Source organism: Exophiala viscosa, assembly GCF_022695815.1.
Source record: "Exophiala viscosa unplaced genomic scaffold EDD37scaffold_13, whole genome shotgun sequence".
Lineage (NCBI taxonomy): Eukaryota > Fungi > Ascomycota > Eurotiomycetes > Chaetothyriales > Herpotrichiellaceae > Exophiala > Exophiala viscosa.
Window position 1 is genome coordinate 504,100 of NW_026944365.1, and position 13,481 is coordinate 517,580.

General features: G+C 50.9%; 6 protein-coding genes across 6 annotated transcripts; 5 read left to right on the top strand and 1 right to left on the bottom strand.

Moving 5' to 3' along the window:
* Nucleotides 1-1,188: 1,188 nt before the first annotated feature.
* Nucleotides 1,189-2,966, top strand: EDD37DRAFT_177388 (glucan 1,3-beta-glucosidase). The gene is made up of 2 exons (XM_062809924.1): nucleotides 1,189-1,359; nucleotides 1,410-2,966. The coding sequence occupies exons 1-2, from the start codon at nucleotides 1,307-1,309 to the stop codon at nucleotides 2,551-2,553; spliced, it is 1,197 nt and encodes a 398-aa protein (XP_062666268.1). The 5' UTR covers nucleotides 1,189-1,306; the 3' UTR covers nucleotides 2,554-2,966.
* Nucleotides 2,912-4,787, bottom strand: EDD37DRAFT_669298 (uncharacterized protein). The gene has a single exon (XM_062819339.1). It carries the CDS (start codon nucleotides 4,702-4,704, stop codon nucleotides 3,151-3,153), a length of 1,554 nt encoding a protein of 517 aa, XP_062666269.1. The 5' UTR covers nucleotides 4,705-4,787; the 3' UTR covers nucleotides 2,912-3,150.
* Nucleotides 4,788-4,844: 57 nt separating this feature from the next.
* EDD37DRAFT_177507 (putative proline racemase) lies at nucleotides 4,845-6,412 on the top strand. Its single transcript, XM_062809925.1, has one exon. The coding sequence runs from the start codon at nucleotides 5,005-5,007 to the stop codon at nucleotides 6,220-6,222; it is 1,218 nt and encodes a 405-aa protein (XP_062666270.1). The 5' UTR covers nucleotides 4,845-5,004; the 3' UTR covers nucleotides 6,223-6,412.
* Nucleotide 6,413: 1 nt separating this feature from the next.
* On the top strand, nucleotides 6,414-11,486 carry EDD37DRAFT_177569 (uncharacterized protein). The gene is made up of 7 exons (XM_062809927.1): nucleotides 6,414-6,671; nucleotides 6,765-8,641; nucleotides 8,748-9,200; nucleotides 9,250-9,842; nucleotides 9,905-10,047; nucleotides 10,221-10,694; nucleotides 10,745-11,486. The coding sequence occupies exons 1-7, from the start codon at nucleotides 6,512-6,514 to the stop codon at nucleotides 11,368-11,370; spliced, it is 4,326 nt and encodes a 1,441-aa protein (XP_062666271.1). The 5' UTR covers nucleotides 6,414-6,511; the 3' UTR covers nucleotides 11,371-11,486.
* Nucleotides 11,487-11,601: 115 nt separating this feature from the next.
* EDD37DRAFT_653985 (uncharacterized protein) lies at nucleotides 11,602-11,942 on the top strand (the record flags this gene model as incomplete). The annotated part of the gene is made up of 2 exons (XM_062818636.1): nucleotides 11,602-11,623; nucleotides 11,674-11,942. 2 exons carry the CDS (start codon nucleotides 11,602-11,604, stop codon nucleotides 11,940-11,942), a joined length of 291 nt encoding a protein of 96 aa, XP_062666272.1.
* Nucleotides 11,943-12,074: 132 nt separating this feature from the next.
* Nucleotides 12,075-13,393, top strand: EDD37DRAFT_177536 (uncharacterized protein). The gene is made up of 4 exons (XM_062809926.1): nucleotides 12,075-12,360; nucleotides 12,409-12,670; nucleotides 12,719-12,923; nucleotides 13,043-13,393. The coding sequence occupies exons 2-4, from the start codon at nucleotides 12,409-12,411 to the stop codon at nucleotides 13,149-13,151; spliced, it is 576 nt and encodes a 191-aa protein (XP_062666273.1). The 5' UTR covers nucleotides 12,075-12,360; the 3' UTR covers nucleotides 13,152-13,393.
* The last annotated feature ends 88 nt before the right edge of the window (nucleotides 13,394-13,481 follow it).

Sequence of the window (13,481 nt, forward strand, 5' to 3'; positions counted from 1 at the left end):
TCCGGTTGTCCGTGTAACTCTCGACGTGGTTGCTGTGACGTGGTTGATGCATTGACTGCCACTGTCCTCATCAGCCGACGCGACCTTGACGAATGATAATTCTCCCAGCACTTCTGTGATCGACACCAGCCTGCAAAAGGAAGAAACAGCAGGTGATGGAACCCTTGCATGAGGTGCTTTCCCCAGTCGCATCATTATTCCATTCTCTGTCCGTTCTTTCTGCTTGCTGGGCACTGTGTCTCATCCGCGGCTGCTATTTTTTAACCTTACCACTCAGATGCTGCTCTTATGTATATCATTGCGCCTCTCCACCCAATATGCAACCATCCACAACGACTCACAGACCTCCTCCATACATAGACACTTCTGGTCCTTGGCATTTGTGCCTCTCTGCCTAGGGCGTGCACCTCGTTTTCAAGGTTCTGTGTTCTGAGGTTGACCGGGCGTGCCCTGCGTCCTCAGTTTCGCGCAATTTTGTGGCTGATGGTGCCAGAAGAAGGGTCCAGCCGTGAAGCTCGGACCCAGTCTCACGGTTCTCATCCTGCCTCTTAATTAACCGTCTCGTACCATTGTGCCACTGTCCCTTCATTCCCGCCCCACTGGGCTGTCGATGACCGTGTTCAACATTCCCGTACCGGCTTTTGTCTTCTCCACGCCTCCGGACCTTCCAATGGCCTTTGCGGTACTATGTACGGAGCACCATGGTAGTGCTTCCAGTGCTGTTCTTTTGCTCCACCCGGTGCTCTGAGCGACTACCAGATCCAAGGGCGACCGCTACAACCACTCAACCACTCCCCTCTGTCCACGAGCTGCATACGGTAGTCTCCACAGTTGGGGTGGCTCAAGGTACTATATGGCCGACTTCGTGTCGAAGCTACGTGAAGAAATGCGAATCCATACCTGATGCAGGCTTGCTCCGTCCAGCGCCGGCTCTGCTCATCCCAGAAATTTCCCCATATGTCGAGGGTGCTGATACTAGATCGACGTCTTTATTGGTGACCATCTTTCCACCTCGTCTGCAACTTCTCCTCACGGCTGTTCCTTTTTCACATATACTTCAGAGCAGGTGACCATTAAGCCGTCTCTCAACCATTCAATTGCTAACTTACCCCTCTCCGAATCGTCCACGTGGGTATCTTTCGGCGTCATTGCGCGGTCATAGAGAATCGCAGAGCATAAAGCTGACGTCCGCCTGGAGGAGGTTGGTCAAACTTCAGTCGGTGTTGCTGTTTACCGCTTGGACCAATACCTAGGGTGCAGGAACTGGTGCTGCTTGATCAAATACCTCAGTCGGGGAGACTTCGACATGTGGGGGAGCAAGGCTCTCTTGACTGCTTTGGCTGTCGCCAGTGCAGCAGCGTGAGTTACATTCCGGGTGCTGGGAAACGGAACCAACTGACATGTTCCAGGTCACCTATCGAGAAACGACAGTTCTCGTACGGATCTACACCCGTGCGAGGTGTGAACATTGGAGGTTGGTTGGTACTGGAACCTTGGATCACGCCGTCTATCTTCACACCATACGGGGGAAGCGTTGTGGACGAGTGGACGCTGTGCGAGAATGTCGCCGATGCTGCGTCTATCCTCCAAAGCCACTGGGCCAGCTGGGTGTCTCTGTCAGATTTTCAGAAGATCGCGGACAACGGCTTCAACCTAGTACGCATTCCCATTGGATACTGGGCCTACCAAAAGTACGATGGAGACCCGTACATCCAAGGTGCTGCAGACTATCTCGACTCAGCCATCAGTTGGGCTCGTCAGACCGGCTTAAAAGTCTGGATTGACCTCCACGGCGCACCACTCTCGCAAAACGGCTTCGATAACTCTGGCCATCTGTCGACACCAGAATGGACTACCGACGACTCAATCGACCAGACACTCAGCGTCATCAGCCAAATCGCCCAGAAATACGGTACCTCTTCTTACTCGGACGTCATTGCCGGGATCGAACTTTTGAACGAACCGCTGATTCAGTCTTTGCCCGGAGGAAAATCTGCTGTCCAGGGCTACTACGAATCGGGTTTCGGCATCGTGCGAGACTCCGGCAATTCGTACGTGGTCATCCACGACGGTTTCCTCAATCCTTCAGCTTGGGACGGAGTCCTGACAGGCTCGGGCACATCGGGAGCCATTATCGATCACCACGAGTACCAAGTCTTCAGCGACGGTGGTGTCGCTTTGACACCGGCAGAACACGTCAGTGAAGTGTGGACTTCGGCAAATACCTGGGGTAATGGGTATGACAAGTTTGTCATCGTTGGTGAATGGTCTGCTGCCATGACCGATTGTGCTCCCTACTTGAATGGTTATGGTACCGGAGCCCGCTACGACGGCACATACAGCGGGTCTAGCTACGTTGGATCATGCTCGGCTATCGACAACATTGGCTCGTGGAGCAGTGACTACAAGTCCGACACGACGAATTACATCAGCGCCCAGATCAGTGCTTTCGAGTCCAAGGCTCAGGGCTGGATCTTTTGGAATTTCAAGACCGAGAACGCGCCCGAATGGGATCTGTTCCAGTTGCTTGACAATGGCGTCTGGCCTTCGTGAGGTCAATGTCGACTGACACATGAATACTACCGCCTCTGGTACTGAATATGATGACCTGGGTGGATGTCCACTGTGATGACCTTTACTTCGGTATTTAGCGAATACGAGATAGAGACGTGCATTGTGCATTCTGGATTGTATGGTACTTGCATGAGATATCCCAACATTGCATCTGGAAATCAAAGGGCAAAGATCATGTTTTGGACATATGCGCTGTGACTGTGGTTGTGGCTGCCTGATGAGGAACAAAAAGGGGGAAATTGGTGGACATGAAAGTGGCACATTTTACGATACGAGACTATGACCCCTTATACACTATATACCATTCACGACAATCGCTCATATACACAATAGATCCATGCATGAATCTCGGATAATATCATTCCCTCGTATTCATGACCGTGGCCTTCCCTTGGCTATGTGACTATTGAATTTGACGCTCCTTGATTGTCGCGCACGAGCAACACGGCCTAGCACATGAAATTGGGAAAGAGAAGTCATACCATGTCATATTGATTCCAGAACCTCTTCGTCTAAAAATGAACACCACACTGTCAAGATGAAGAGGACTTGATCCGGCAACCCCGACCACCGTATCTACTCAATCACAAATCCTTCCGCATTGGCCTTGATAATCTTCTCATAGTCGACCTCCTCATCCATCTCCAGCAGGCGAGCACCAAGTACGTCAACCTCGATGAACGGCCGCGTCATCTCGAAGGCCACAGACATAGGGAAGAACTCGGCATCATCATCGGCCTGGGCATCGAATTCGAAACTGCCATTAGCGTTCTCTGCGTCAATCGTGCCAATCGTCCACTCCAAGCTATCTCCTGTGACTTGGTAGATGGCGTCGAAAGATGAGACAGCAGGCTCGGCTGACGAGTAGGGTATTGTCACAGTCACGTCGCGGAGAGTGTTTTCCATGTTGGTAAGCTCATATTCGATCGTGATGGTATAGCTGTCCTCAGCCTTGTTGACCCATGCAGTGAATGTGATGGGGAGGATATCAGGCGTGTCTGCTGCGGCTGTGGCGCGCCAGCGTAGAACACCAATGCTGTTGTTTGTGGGGAAGCGTTTGGTTGTGTCCTTGAGCTGGATGACCTTCTGCGAAGTGAACAAATTCTTATCCACGTTGGGGTGTGTTCGGAATTGAGCTTTTAAGGGTCCTTCTTGGGCCTGCACTGATAAAGCCAGTTTTGTGAGAGCCGGGTCCGCAATCTTTAACTGTAAATCACCTTTGACCTCGAACGATTTCAAAGCGCCTTCGCGCGAAAGTTTCGCTGAGAGTGTCTCGGTCACGGACACGGTAATGGGATTTGCATGAGATGGAGCGTGATCGTGAGTTGCGGCGGATGGGACGGTGCGATCAGGAAGTTCTGCTTCGATTTGGGCGGCCGTAGGCTCCGGTTCTCCCATTTCCCGTTGAACTTTGGCAAAAGCGTTGGATGTCTTTGATTTCTTGCCCAGCTGCATGCCCTTTGTGGGTCGTGCAGCCGTGAACTTGCTGGACACCTTGTTCTTCTCTGCCTCATATGAGTCGTATGACGACTCTGGCCGCACTGGGGGAGTGTAGGTAGGTTGTTGAGGCATCCTAGGCGCAACGCCCCTTCCGTAAGCAGCCGACCGAGCAGCTTCTTTTCTTTGCATCTCGAGTTGTTTAGCTTTGCGTTTCCGCTCTTCAGAGGCTTCCAACTCTTTATTTCGAGCGATGATCTCTTGAATTCGTTCTTCATGCGACTCCATCTCGAGGAAGGTCTTAATCTGATTGAGAGAAAGGTTTTCTCGGTAGCCCATCGTGACCAGTTCGTCAAAAGCGCTCAGCAGTTCGAAGGCATTCCGCAGGATCTCGCGCTCGTCGGGTTTCTTACATATCGAAGTGACCACTTGGCCGAACAGGTGTAGGCTGTCAATATCTTGAAGGATATTAGACTGCTTGTTTGTGATGAGGACCAGGTAGAGCTCATCGAGCGGTTGGTACACGAAGCGGACATTCTCTTGCTCAACCGTGGTGTGTTGTGTTGAGGTATCTGCGAGTTTAGGAAAGGATGCTAGGAGGGCTTCGACTCTGGACTTTTGGATCTCTCTAAATTGGCGGGACAACAGAGGCTTGCCGCCGCGTGTGCAGATCGAAGCGGCGAGGACGACCATGTTTGTTTGCGGAAATGAAGAAGCGAGTGAGGTGTGAATTGATATGCAGCGCACACGGGAAAGGACAGGTATTGTTGTCTCGGCCAAAAGTTGAAGCCAGATTCGATTGGAGACCTGAATGAGGAAAGGCCCCGCGGTTTCCCCTTAAGCTTGGCGGTCATATTCACTGCTTATAGGCTGCTTGGGCACAGGCGGTCACCTCCGAGAGAGCCTTGCTCTTTATCAGAGATAATTCTTGACCATGGCTCATTCATTTTCCTCTTTGCTTTCCGGCGTGACGATATTTAGTGCGAGGCAAAGATGGATGGCCTCAAGGAGATTATTGGAGATGTCGCCTTGCGCGAGCCCATTAAGTGTGTCGATATGCACACGACGGGTGAGCCTACGAGGATCATTTACTCAGGGTATCCCAACCTCACTGGGACACTGCTCGAGCAGCGCGCTCAAGCTTTGACTGAGTACGATCACATCCGCAAAAGGCTGATGTTCGAGCCTCGAGGACATTGGGACATGTATGGCGCCATCTTGCGGCCAGATACTGAATTGGTAGCCAGTGGAAAGGCCGATATGGGGGTGTTGTTCACCCACAACGAAGGTTATTCGACCATGTGCGGACACGCCACCATCGCACTTGGAAGATTCCTCGTCGATGCTGACGAGTCTATATTCCCTAGAGGAAAGAAACTAAGATACGACAAAGATATATCGTCTTTCCATCTGAGCCTTCATGTGCCTAGTGGCCCACTTGAGGTCACCGTCCCGGCACTACCCAACGGCAAGTCAGATCCTTCTCGTCCCGTCTCTTTCCTATCTGTACCTTCCTTTGCAACTGGAGTCTCTGTCAAGATACCTCTGTCGCCGGAATATCGCTGGCCAGAGTTGGGAGACCGCACATTTATCACTGCCGATTTCAGTTATGGAGGGGCGTTTTATTGCATTGTCGACGCGGAAGAGCTAGGTTTTTCTGGAAGGCTGGCGGATGTTGAACTAGGGAAGATGGATCATGCTTCCAAACAGCTCAAGGCGGCAGTCAACGCAAACCCCGACCTCTCTTTTCGTACAAAACATCCGATTACCAAGGAAATGAGCTACTTGTACTCGATCATGATCGTTGATACCAGCCTTAGGGCCGGACATGGCTCAGAAGAGAACGATACAAGCGGACCCGATCATGCTGGAGAGGAGACTGGCCTTTGCTTCTTTGCCAACCAACAAATTGATCGTTCCCCAACTGGTGGTGCCGTTGCTGCGAGGGTTGCCCTCGCTTACAACCAGGGGAAGCTCTCAGTCGGCCAACGCCGGACTTACCATTCCTTGCTGTCTCAAAGGACCGGAATGGGCGGTTTCACTGGCTCGGTGATTGAAGCTCTGCCTTCCAGCTCGGAACAACCACATGTAAGAGTTCGTGTGGAAGGATCTGCTCATTACACTGGAATGTTTACTGCTGTGGTTGAAGAGAAGGATGGCCTCGGCAGGACTGGCTTTGCTTTACACCAATTGGAAGGCTGCCAAAGATGAGGCTACGCACAGCAGAGAAGACTCATAGAGGTGCTAGTAAAGACATAGACGCATAGCAAAAGTATTTCTCACCTAGGGCGGCCGTCGTCACTATTGGAACAGGTATAGCGTAAGACGCGTCCGACGCGTTTGCGGAGAGTTTCAGGTTTAACTTCACCGCCTCTTTATCTTTTGATTATGCTCGACCCTTTCTACCACCATGTACTGTCAGTTTAACGTTCAGTAAATGTCTGAAGGATTTGTTCTGGCCGGCTGATATTGCTGTTCTGCGTTTTGTTCGATTGTAATCATGTCTATGACCCAAGCGACGGAGCTGGTCTCCAAGGTGGAATTACCCTCTCGCCCCAAGAAATGCAGTGCGTTGGGCTTGCTTGATAGTCAGCCGTGTCACTCTGATGCAATATCACTCAACGGACTGTTTTGCCAATTCCATTCCAGACAGTGCCATGGTATGTTTTTACATATGCTCAAGCACGAAGCCTAGCCACCATCATGACTAGAAACTCTCCGCATGACTTGCTGACGGCGGTTCTGCTGAACAGGCTTGTACGTGGGCTACAAGAGGCGCAATGCCGAACTTGATGCACTGCCAAATTCTCTCCCGGCCTATTTGGCAGACAGTCCCAAAAAACTGGCAAATGAAGACTTCGCCGAGCTGAGTGATCAGAAGGAACTGGAGGAGATCCATGAACATCTTCTCAAGCGACACAACCTACTAGACCGCGTGATCAAAGCCCGCAAGATTCACCACAGTCATTTCTATGCCCTCACCATGGATTATGGACACGAGAAGTTTCTGAGCTCACTGGTCACTCAGAAGCTAACAGTCCTGAAAGCACTCGAGCGTGTGGTGCAACGCATGGCCGAAGTGATGTACCAGCAGCGTAAGTGGTTTGAGTGGGCCCGGGAATGCCAGGACGAGGAAGACAAGCAGCGCGAGAACGAGCAGAAGAAGATAAAGCGAGAAGCAGCTCTCTTTCGACGTCAAGCCAAAGGATTGCATCGCCGTATGCGTGAGGCCAAAGCAGAGGAGGACGCTCGGAGGCAAGAGCAGTTCCTAGAAAAAGCCTATCAGGAGAGACTCGCCGCAGAAGCCGGCCAGGAATCCTGGGATCCTCTCGAGGACGTCGTTGAGTATGAACGGGGCTCTCACGTCCACCTGATCAAGCATTTCTTGTGGATGGACGACCAACACACGAACGGTGAAGAAGTCGACTGTGCGGAGACTGCCGAACGTCCTGCAGACTCTGTTTCGGTTCCAGAAGCGCCGGCAGACACTCAAATGTCTACCAGCACGAACGAAAGCACCCCGAAGCCGACGGATGCGGCTCCAGAATCCCAAAACGGCAGAAGAAAGAAGAAGAAGGGCAAAGGCAAAAAGTCCGAAGAGCTTCCGTCGACTGACCTTGGAAACGGTATCACAGCTTCAAGCGAGAGTGAGAGACAAATTGCCCCCAATGCTAAGCCCGTCGTTGTTTCTACAGGGGACCGGCACCAGCGTCCAGAAGATGAGCCAGACATGGCAGAGACTGAGAGTCGACAGGAGATGCGGTCAAGGCTGCTCCAAGGAACCAAGGTCGCAGGAGGGAGATTGATATTCGTTGCAATGGATGGTACAAAGCGAATTTTGGAGCGTATGCCACCAATGTCGCAATCGGAAGTTGACCGCCTTACCATGGAGATTACTGAGATCAAAAACTATCTGCTGTGTCGGATGCTTCTTCGGACTGCTGTTCTACTGCCTGCGGCTATGGAAGCCAACAGCCTTCAAGAATTCTTCGAAAGTCCGGAACTGAAAGCTCAAGATCTGCGAGACTTGTGTCTTAAGCTGGAACAGCCCTCCCTCCAGGACATACGGGATGCGTGCGCGGATTACTTTAGAACAGATGAGGGCCCTGATGCTGAAGATCCAGCAAGTGAATCGGAAGCAGACGAGGAAGACAGTGAGGCGGACAATGATGTGGTTGCCGCACCCCCAGGCAGCCGTCGACGGAAGCATCATTTACCAAAAGTATGGCAGTCGAAACGAAAAGTCGCAATGAGATCTGAAATGTCGGAGGATCAAAACCAAATGGTAGACTTGTTCGAGGAGATGAATCGATCCGGTGAAGAACAGGGCACTCGCATCAATTTCGGCACGCTTGATGACGCGGGAAACCTTCGAAAGAGCAAAATGCGTGTCAAGATATGTGGCCGTTACATCTACAACTATCCGAGTAAGGGATCGCTGAGTCGTGGCGGCTGGCTGCAATTCAGTATTCTCGCACGAAATTGCAGCTTGTACAAGGCTGCCGAGTTGTGTAAATCCTGGGACGAGTTCTACGAACTCAACCTTCTGGCGCATTATTTCTACTTTCCAAACCCGGAGTGGTTCTCAGGCGTAGCCGAAAACTTCGTGCAGCGGTCATATATTCAGATGGTAAGTTCATTGCTGTGGTCCAGGAGCCCAGAGACTTTCTATATCTTTCGCGGGCAAATTCATTTCCGTTCGCTGCAGGTCTTGAAACATGCTGATGGCCCTGTAGGGATTTGTACCGTTCGACATCTTCCAAGATGCGGAGCTTTTGAATTTCAATCGCAAAGGGCGCACCAGTGCTGGACGTCGAGTCCATGCTTCGATCGAGGTCAGAAATTGGATTTGTGCACAAATGAAGCGCAACGACCCTGTCAGTCGTCGTTTCATACAGTATGCGTCAATGCGGGCCCTCGAAATAATGATTTTGGTGCGAGATGGAAGGACTGGTCGAATCATTGTCCAACCACCTGAAAAAGAGTTGTGGCTCGAAAGACGACGGGGAGGGTATGGTAGGTCTGCCCGCGCCGAATGGGACACCATCAAATACGTTGGACCCGACTTCTTTGAAGAGATGGAAAAGTATCGAAGCTTTAGACTGGGATTCGACGATTACTACGAGATCTACATATGGTCATCCAACCCTGGCGGACAGGGGCAAGAGCTGCACAGCCATGTGCTCAAGGTAAGGGTCGTGCCGTTGCTCTTGTCGTCCAGAAGCTAACCCGTCCCAGGTTCTTCACAAGGCACACCGGATTAGCCAGCCATTGGATTGCTGGGCCAATGCCGCTCCAGTTCTAAAGACTATCACCTACGATGGAGACTCATTTCGCGTCAGGGATGTTCGAGAGGACGAGACTACAACGACAATCTGGGACGATATGACTTCGGATCCGAGTGCCTTTCAATTCATGACACCCGATGGGGACGTCTCTCGCGAAGTGCCCAAGCATTTGCTCTATACGAAGGCGGATATGCTCGAGGACAAAATCTTATTCCCCGAAGAGGCATGCACGATCTCCACCCGCAGACGTTATAAAGGCGTTGAAAACGAGCTGACACAGTATGAACATGGCTCACTGAGAGAGTTTGCAATGAAGTTCTTCGTTCGAGATGGCGATACAGACGAAGAGGAGTCGGACGGCTGGGAAGATGAGCTGTCTGTATGGGAATCGGAGGACGATAGCATGGCAAGCGATGACGATCACACAGACTCGACACGCACTATTGAGGATGATACAAGCCTTACTCCGGAACAATCTACAAGCAGTGGCTCAAAGGACCTGAATGGTCATGGACCGCTCGCCATAAGGGCTCAGACCAAGAAGTGCGTATCCCAGAAAGATCATCGAATGTTGCGCACTGATACCACGTGCTAATTTGGTACAGATCGAGCGGAGACATTCTGAGAGGGATCTCTCCAAACCTGGCTACAGCTGTAGACATTCTCGACTCATTTGGGCCGGGACCAGAACGGAACGTGGATATGGACAAGGAGTTCATGACATGCATGGACCTATACAAATCAAAAAGTGAGTTGAACCCGACTTCTCGCGCATGAGATTGGAGGCATGCAGAAGCACGACCTGACTGTGGTGCTACCGCATGCCCGAGGATGCCTCCTTATCTTCCTTGAGCTCAGCACCCTGATTACTCCTGCGTAGTCGAAGAATGTCCAAGTGCAGACCATACTAATATCATACAGTATTCAAGGAGGCATGGCACAACTCGGACTTGGAGCCGGGCGCGCAGCAACGTTGGCATGAATATCTGGAGATCCGTCGCGATGCCGAGACACCTGATCTCAAAGAATACGACGAGATATTGGTGCCATGTGCGCGTTTGCTGAAGTTTCTTGACTACCATCCAAATACACACAGGCGAGTCATGAAGGACATGAAACGAGCATATGGCATCGTATCCTTGTTTTTCTCCGCAGGTGCGACGTTTTTCGCCTCGACAAACGGCCTGAAACACGAGGCTTCCAAGATCTTTGACCAGACACACCGCTGCAAGCAATTACCCGACAGGCGGAGTTCACGGAGCTCCCGTTACAGAGAAGACAGTTTTTTCCAAGATCTTGACAATGCAACACGACGCTACAGATTGCCAGAGGATTATGCTGCAAATGACTTACCTCTTGAATGGGATATTTGTATCCGGCCCAAAATTGCTGAATGTAAGATGCTCCTATTCAGTTCGGCAGAAATTCACTGACGCGCACACCAGTCTTCAGACACGGCGTTATTTGCGTCTCTTACGTGGAGGAACCGGAAATATGCGGGAGAGCTTTTGCGGCTCAGGAGCACGATCGACCCCAGGATCTCTACTTTGACTTCCGGCCCGCTATTGACGGCATGAAAATGCCGAAGGGGTTCGTCGATCCATACAGCATCACGGTGCGATCCCTTCGCCAAGATGCTACGGCCTTCGTGGAGAAGTTCCCCCTGGCGCGTTTCTCGCTCCTACGCGTCTGGTCGTCACCACACTTCTATCCTTTTATGCTCTCCTATGAGAAACGGGTAATGACCAGTTTTGTCGATATGCTCGGCCGAAGCTGGGAGTGGAAGTTTATTCCTAAAGACATGCCGTACTCGGAATGGAGTGTGCACTACAACATGACCCAAAGGTTTGAACCATATATGTCGCACTTTGGAGACGGCAAGAAGATCAGGATACGCAAGGATGTTGTGTTGGTCATGGCCGAGAGCGAGTCCGATCTGCTACAGTTGACGGCTGCTGCTACCTTCATCATGCAAACTCAACCCTGGAGGCTCGAGGTCGACTTTTGGAAAAGTTTTGTGAACGTGGACCGTCAGTTCTTGGATGGACTGGTAGACGAGTGGTGGTTGTGAAATCCCTCATATAAAGGTTGCGCGAAATTTGTGCGTGACAGATCTACACATGCTCACAATCCTCGGTACCAAGGTAGTATAAGTACCTTGTTCGGTGTTGATGGCCCGTCAATGGTACGTTTTCATCTCAGACCTCAAGCTACGCTCTTCATTCAAGGATTGAAACCACTTTATCACCTTCGAGGCCGAACTGCCTCCTGATCATATCGACGTGCACACAAGTCTGAAAACATGTCTGGCAACCAGCAAATTAGTAAGTTGAATTCCCATGGTCTAGCACTCGTCTCACTTGTCTCGCACTAGGTAGCGAGGACGCGAAATCAGTGACCGACGCGTTAACAGCGACCCGCGCATTTGGCGTCTGGGGACTTGTGCTTGGACTTGGTGGTGGTCTGTTGCTGGGATACAACATGTTCATCGACGAAGAGTCGGGAAGTCACCGTCGCGAGAGAGAACTTACGGAGAACTTCAGGAAACTTGAGAGCAGTTTCAAACATGGGCTAGAGCTACAGACTAATGAGTTAGAGCGACGAGAGGTTCACAGAGAGATCAACCGGATCTTCAAGAAATAGGGGACAGAGCGATGCAAACAGCTGATACTTGGTCAGACGGTTGGAATCTTCTTGCTAATAGACTCCCTTCTCACTCCTCATGAGGTGCAACAACCAAGACTCTCACTTGCAGTATCGCATCCGGAGAACAACATGTTGCTCGTTGATCCTTGAGAGTTAGTATTTACCAGTGAGTGGTTGATGTGAAATCCCTCATATGGAACATTGCGCGATATTTGTGCATGACAGACGCTATACATTCTCCAAACCTTTGGTACAAGGGTATGTATAAGTACCTGGTTCAGCGCGCATACCCCTTCGCTCGTGTAATCTCAGACCCCAGACCTTCGACCTTCAACCTCCGTTCTTCAAGCAAGTATCGAAACCGGTTTCTCACCTTAACGGCCGATTTGCTCCTAATCTTGCCTCGAGGGGGACCGTGAGAAGTATGTCTAGCCTTCAGCTTCTCAGCCGACGAGGGCCACAGATGTTCCGGCAAATCCAACCACATGTTCCGACGAGGACGTTCATGAACCAATCCGCTCTTCTTCGGACGCGAGCCCCGAATCCATGCGGATCTTCGATCAAGACCCCTCTGTCACTACAACAGATGAGACTTCAGGCTCCCAGAAGAACCTTTACAGATTGTCCACAATCCCGACCAGCCTGTGGACAATGTTCACATGCTCAGCAAGCCTGGAAAGATTCCCAAAAAGTTGTTGCGCAAGCTGAAACTAGTCAGCAACCCGGTAAGTTGAAGTGCGAGATTCTAGACGATCGACTCATTTGTATACCAGGTGACGACGGCGGAGCCTTCCTCGCTTGTCTTTTCGGAGGTTTTTTTGGGGGTATATTTATGGGATACCACCTGTTCATCGATCGGGAGTCGTGGAGTCACCAGGCTGAAGCATTGAGAGACCGCGAGAAGGAAGAGACTGCAGAATTCAGGAGGAAGACCCAGAAGGCACTCGAAAATCTAGAGCGGCAGCAGAAATATGGAAGGTGATGTCAGCAGTTGTTGCTTGGAAGAATGTTTGAAATGATCTTTTCTTAGACCCCTCATCTCCTTCTGTTTGAAACAGAATGATAAAGAACTCAACTCATGATTCAGCGTAGTGGAGAACATTATGTGACTATGTGACTCATGGCACTCAATACCCACGAGAGGAAACAGTCTTGACGGTTCGTGGCAGTCCTTGTGTTAGGTACCATAGATACCTAGGTATGTAGCCGGTTTCGGTCAGTGCCGCTTTGATGCCAGAATTTGAACTAAGCTTGTTGCGGACATCTGCGGCTGCCGCCTGGAAACAATTCTCAAACCTCCTCTTTCAAGACTTCTGCCTCCTTCTTTCATCGCCAGCTTTTGTGCGCAGTGTGCAACACAGTGATAATGTTTCAGTGAAGTCTTGCTGGACTCACTTTCGTTTGTTCCCACCGTCGCCTATATTTGACTGCTTCAAATATCCTCAGCGCAACTCCAAGAACGAAATCTTTGACCCTTCTTCTATCCGCTTGTCATTCGAATTGTTACGCGTTGCCTCCCACTCTTCGTTCGCTTTT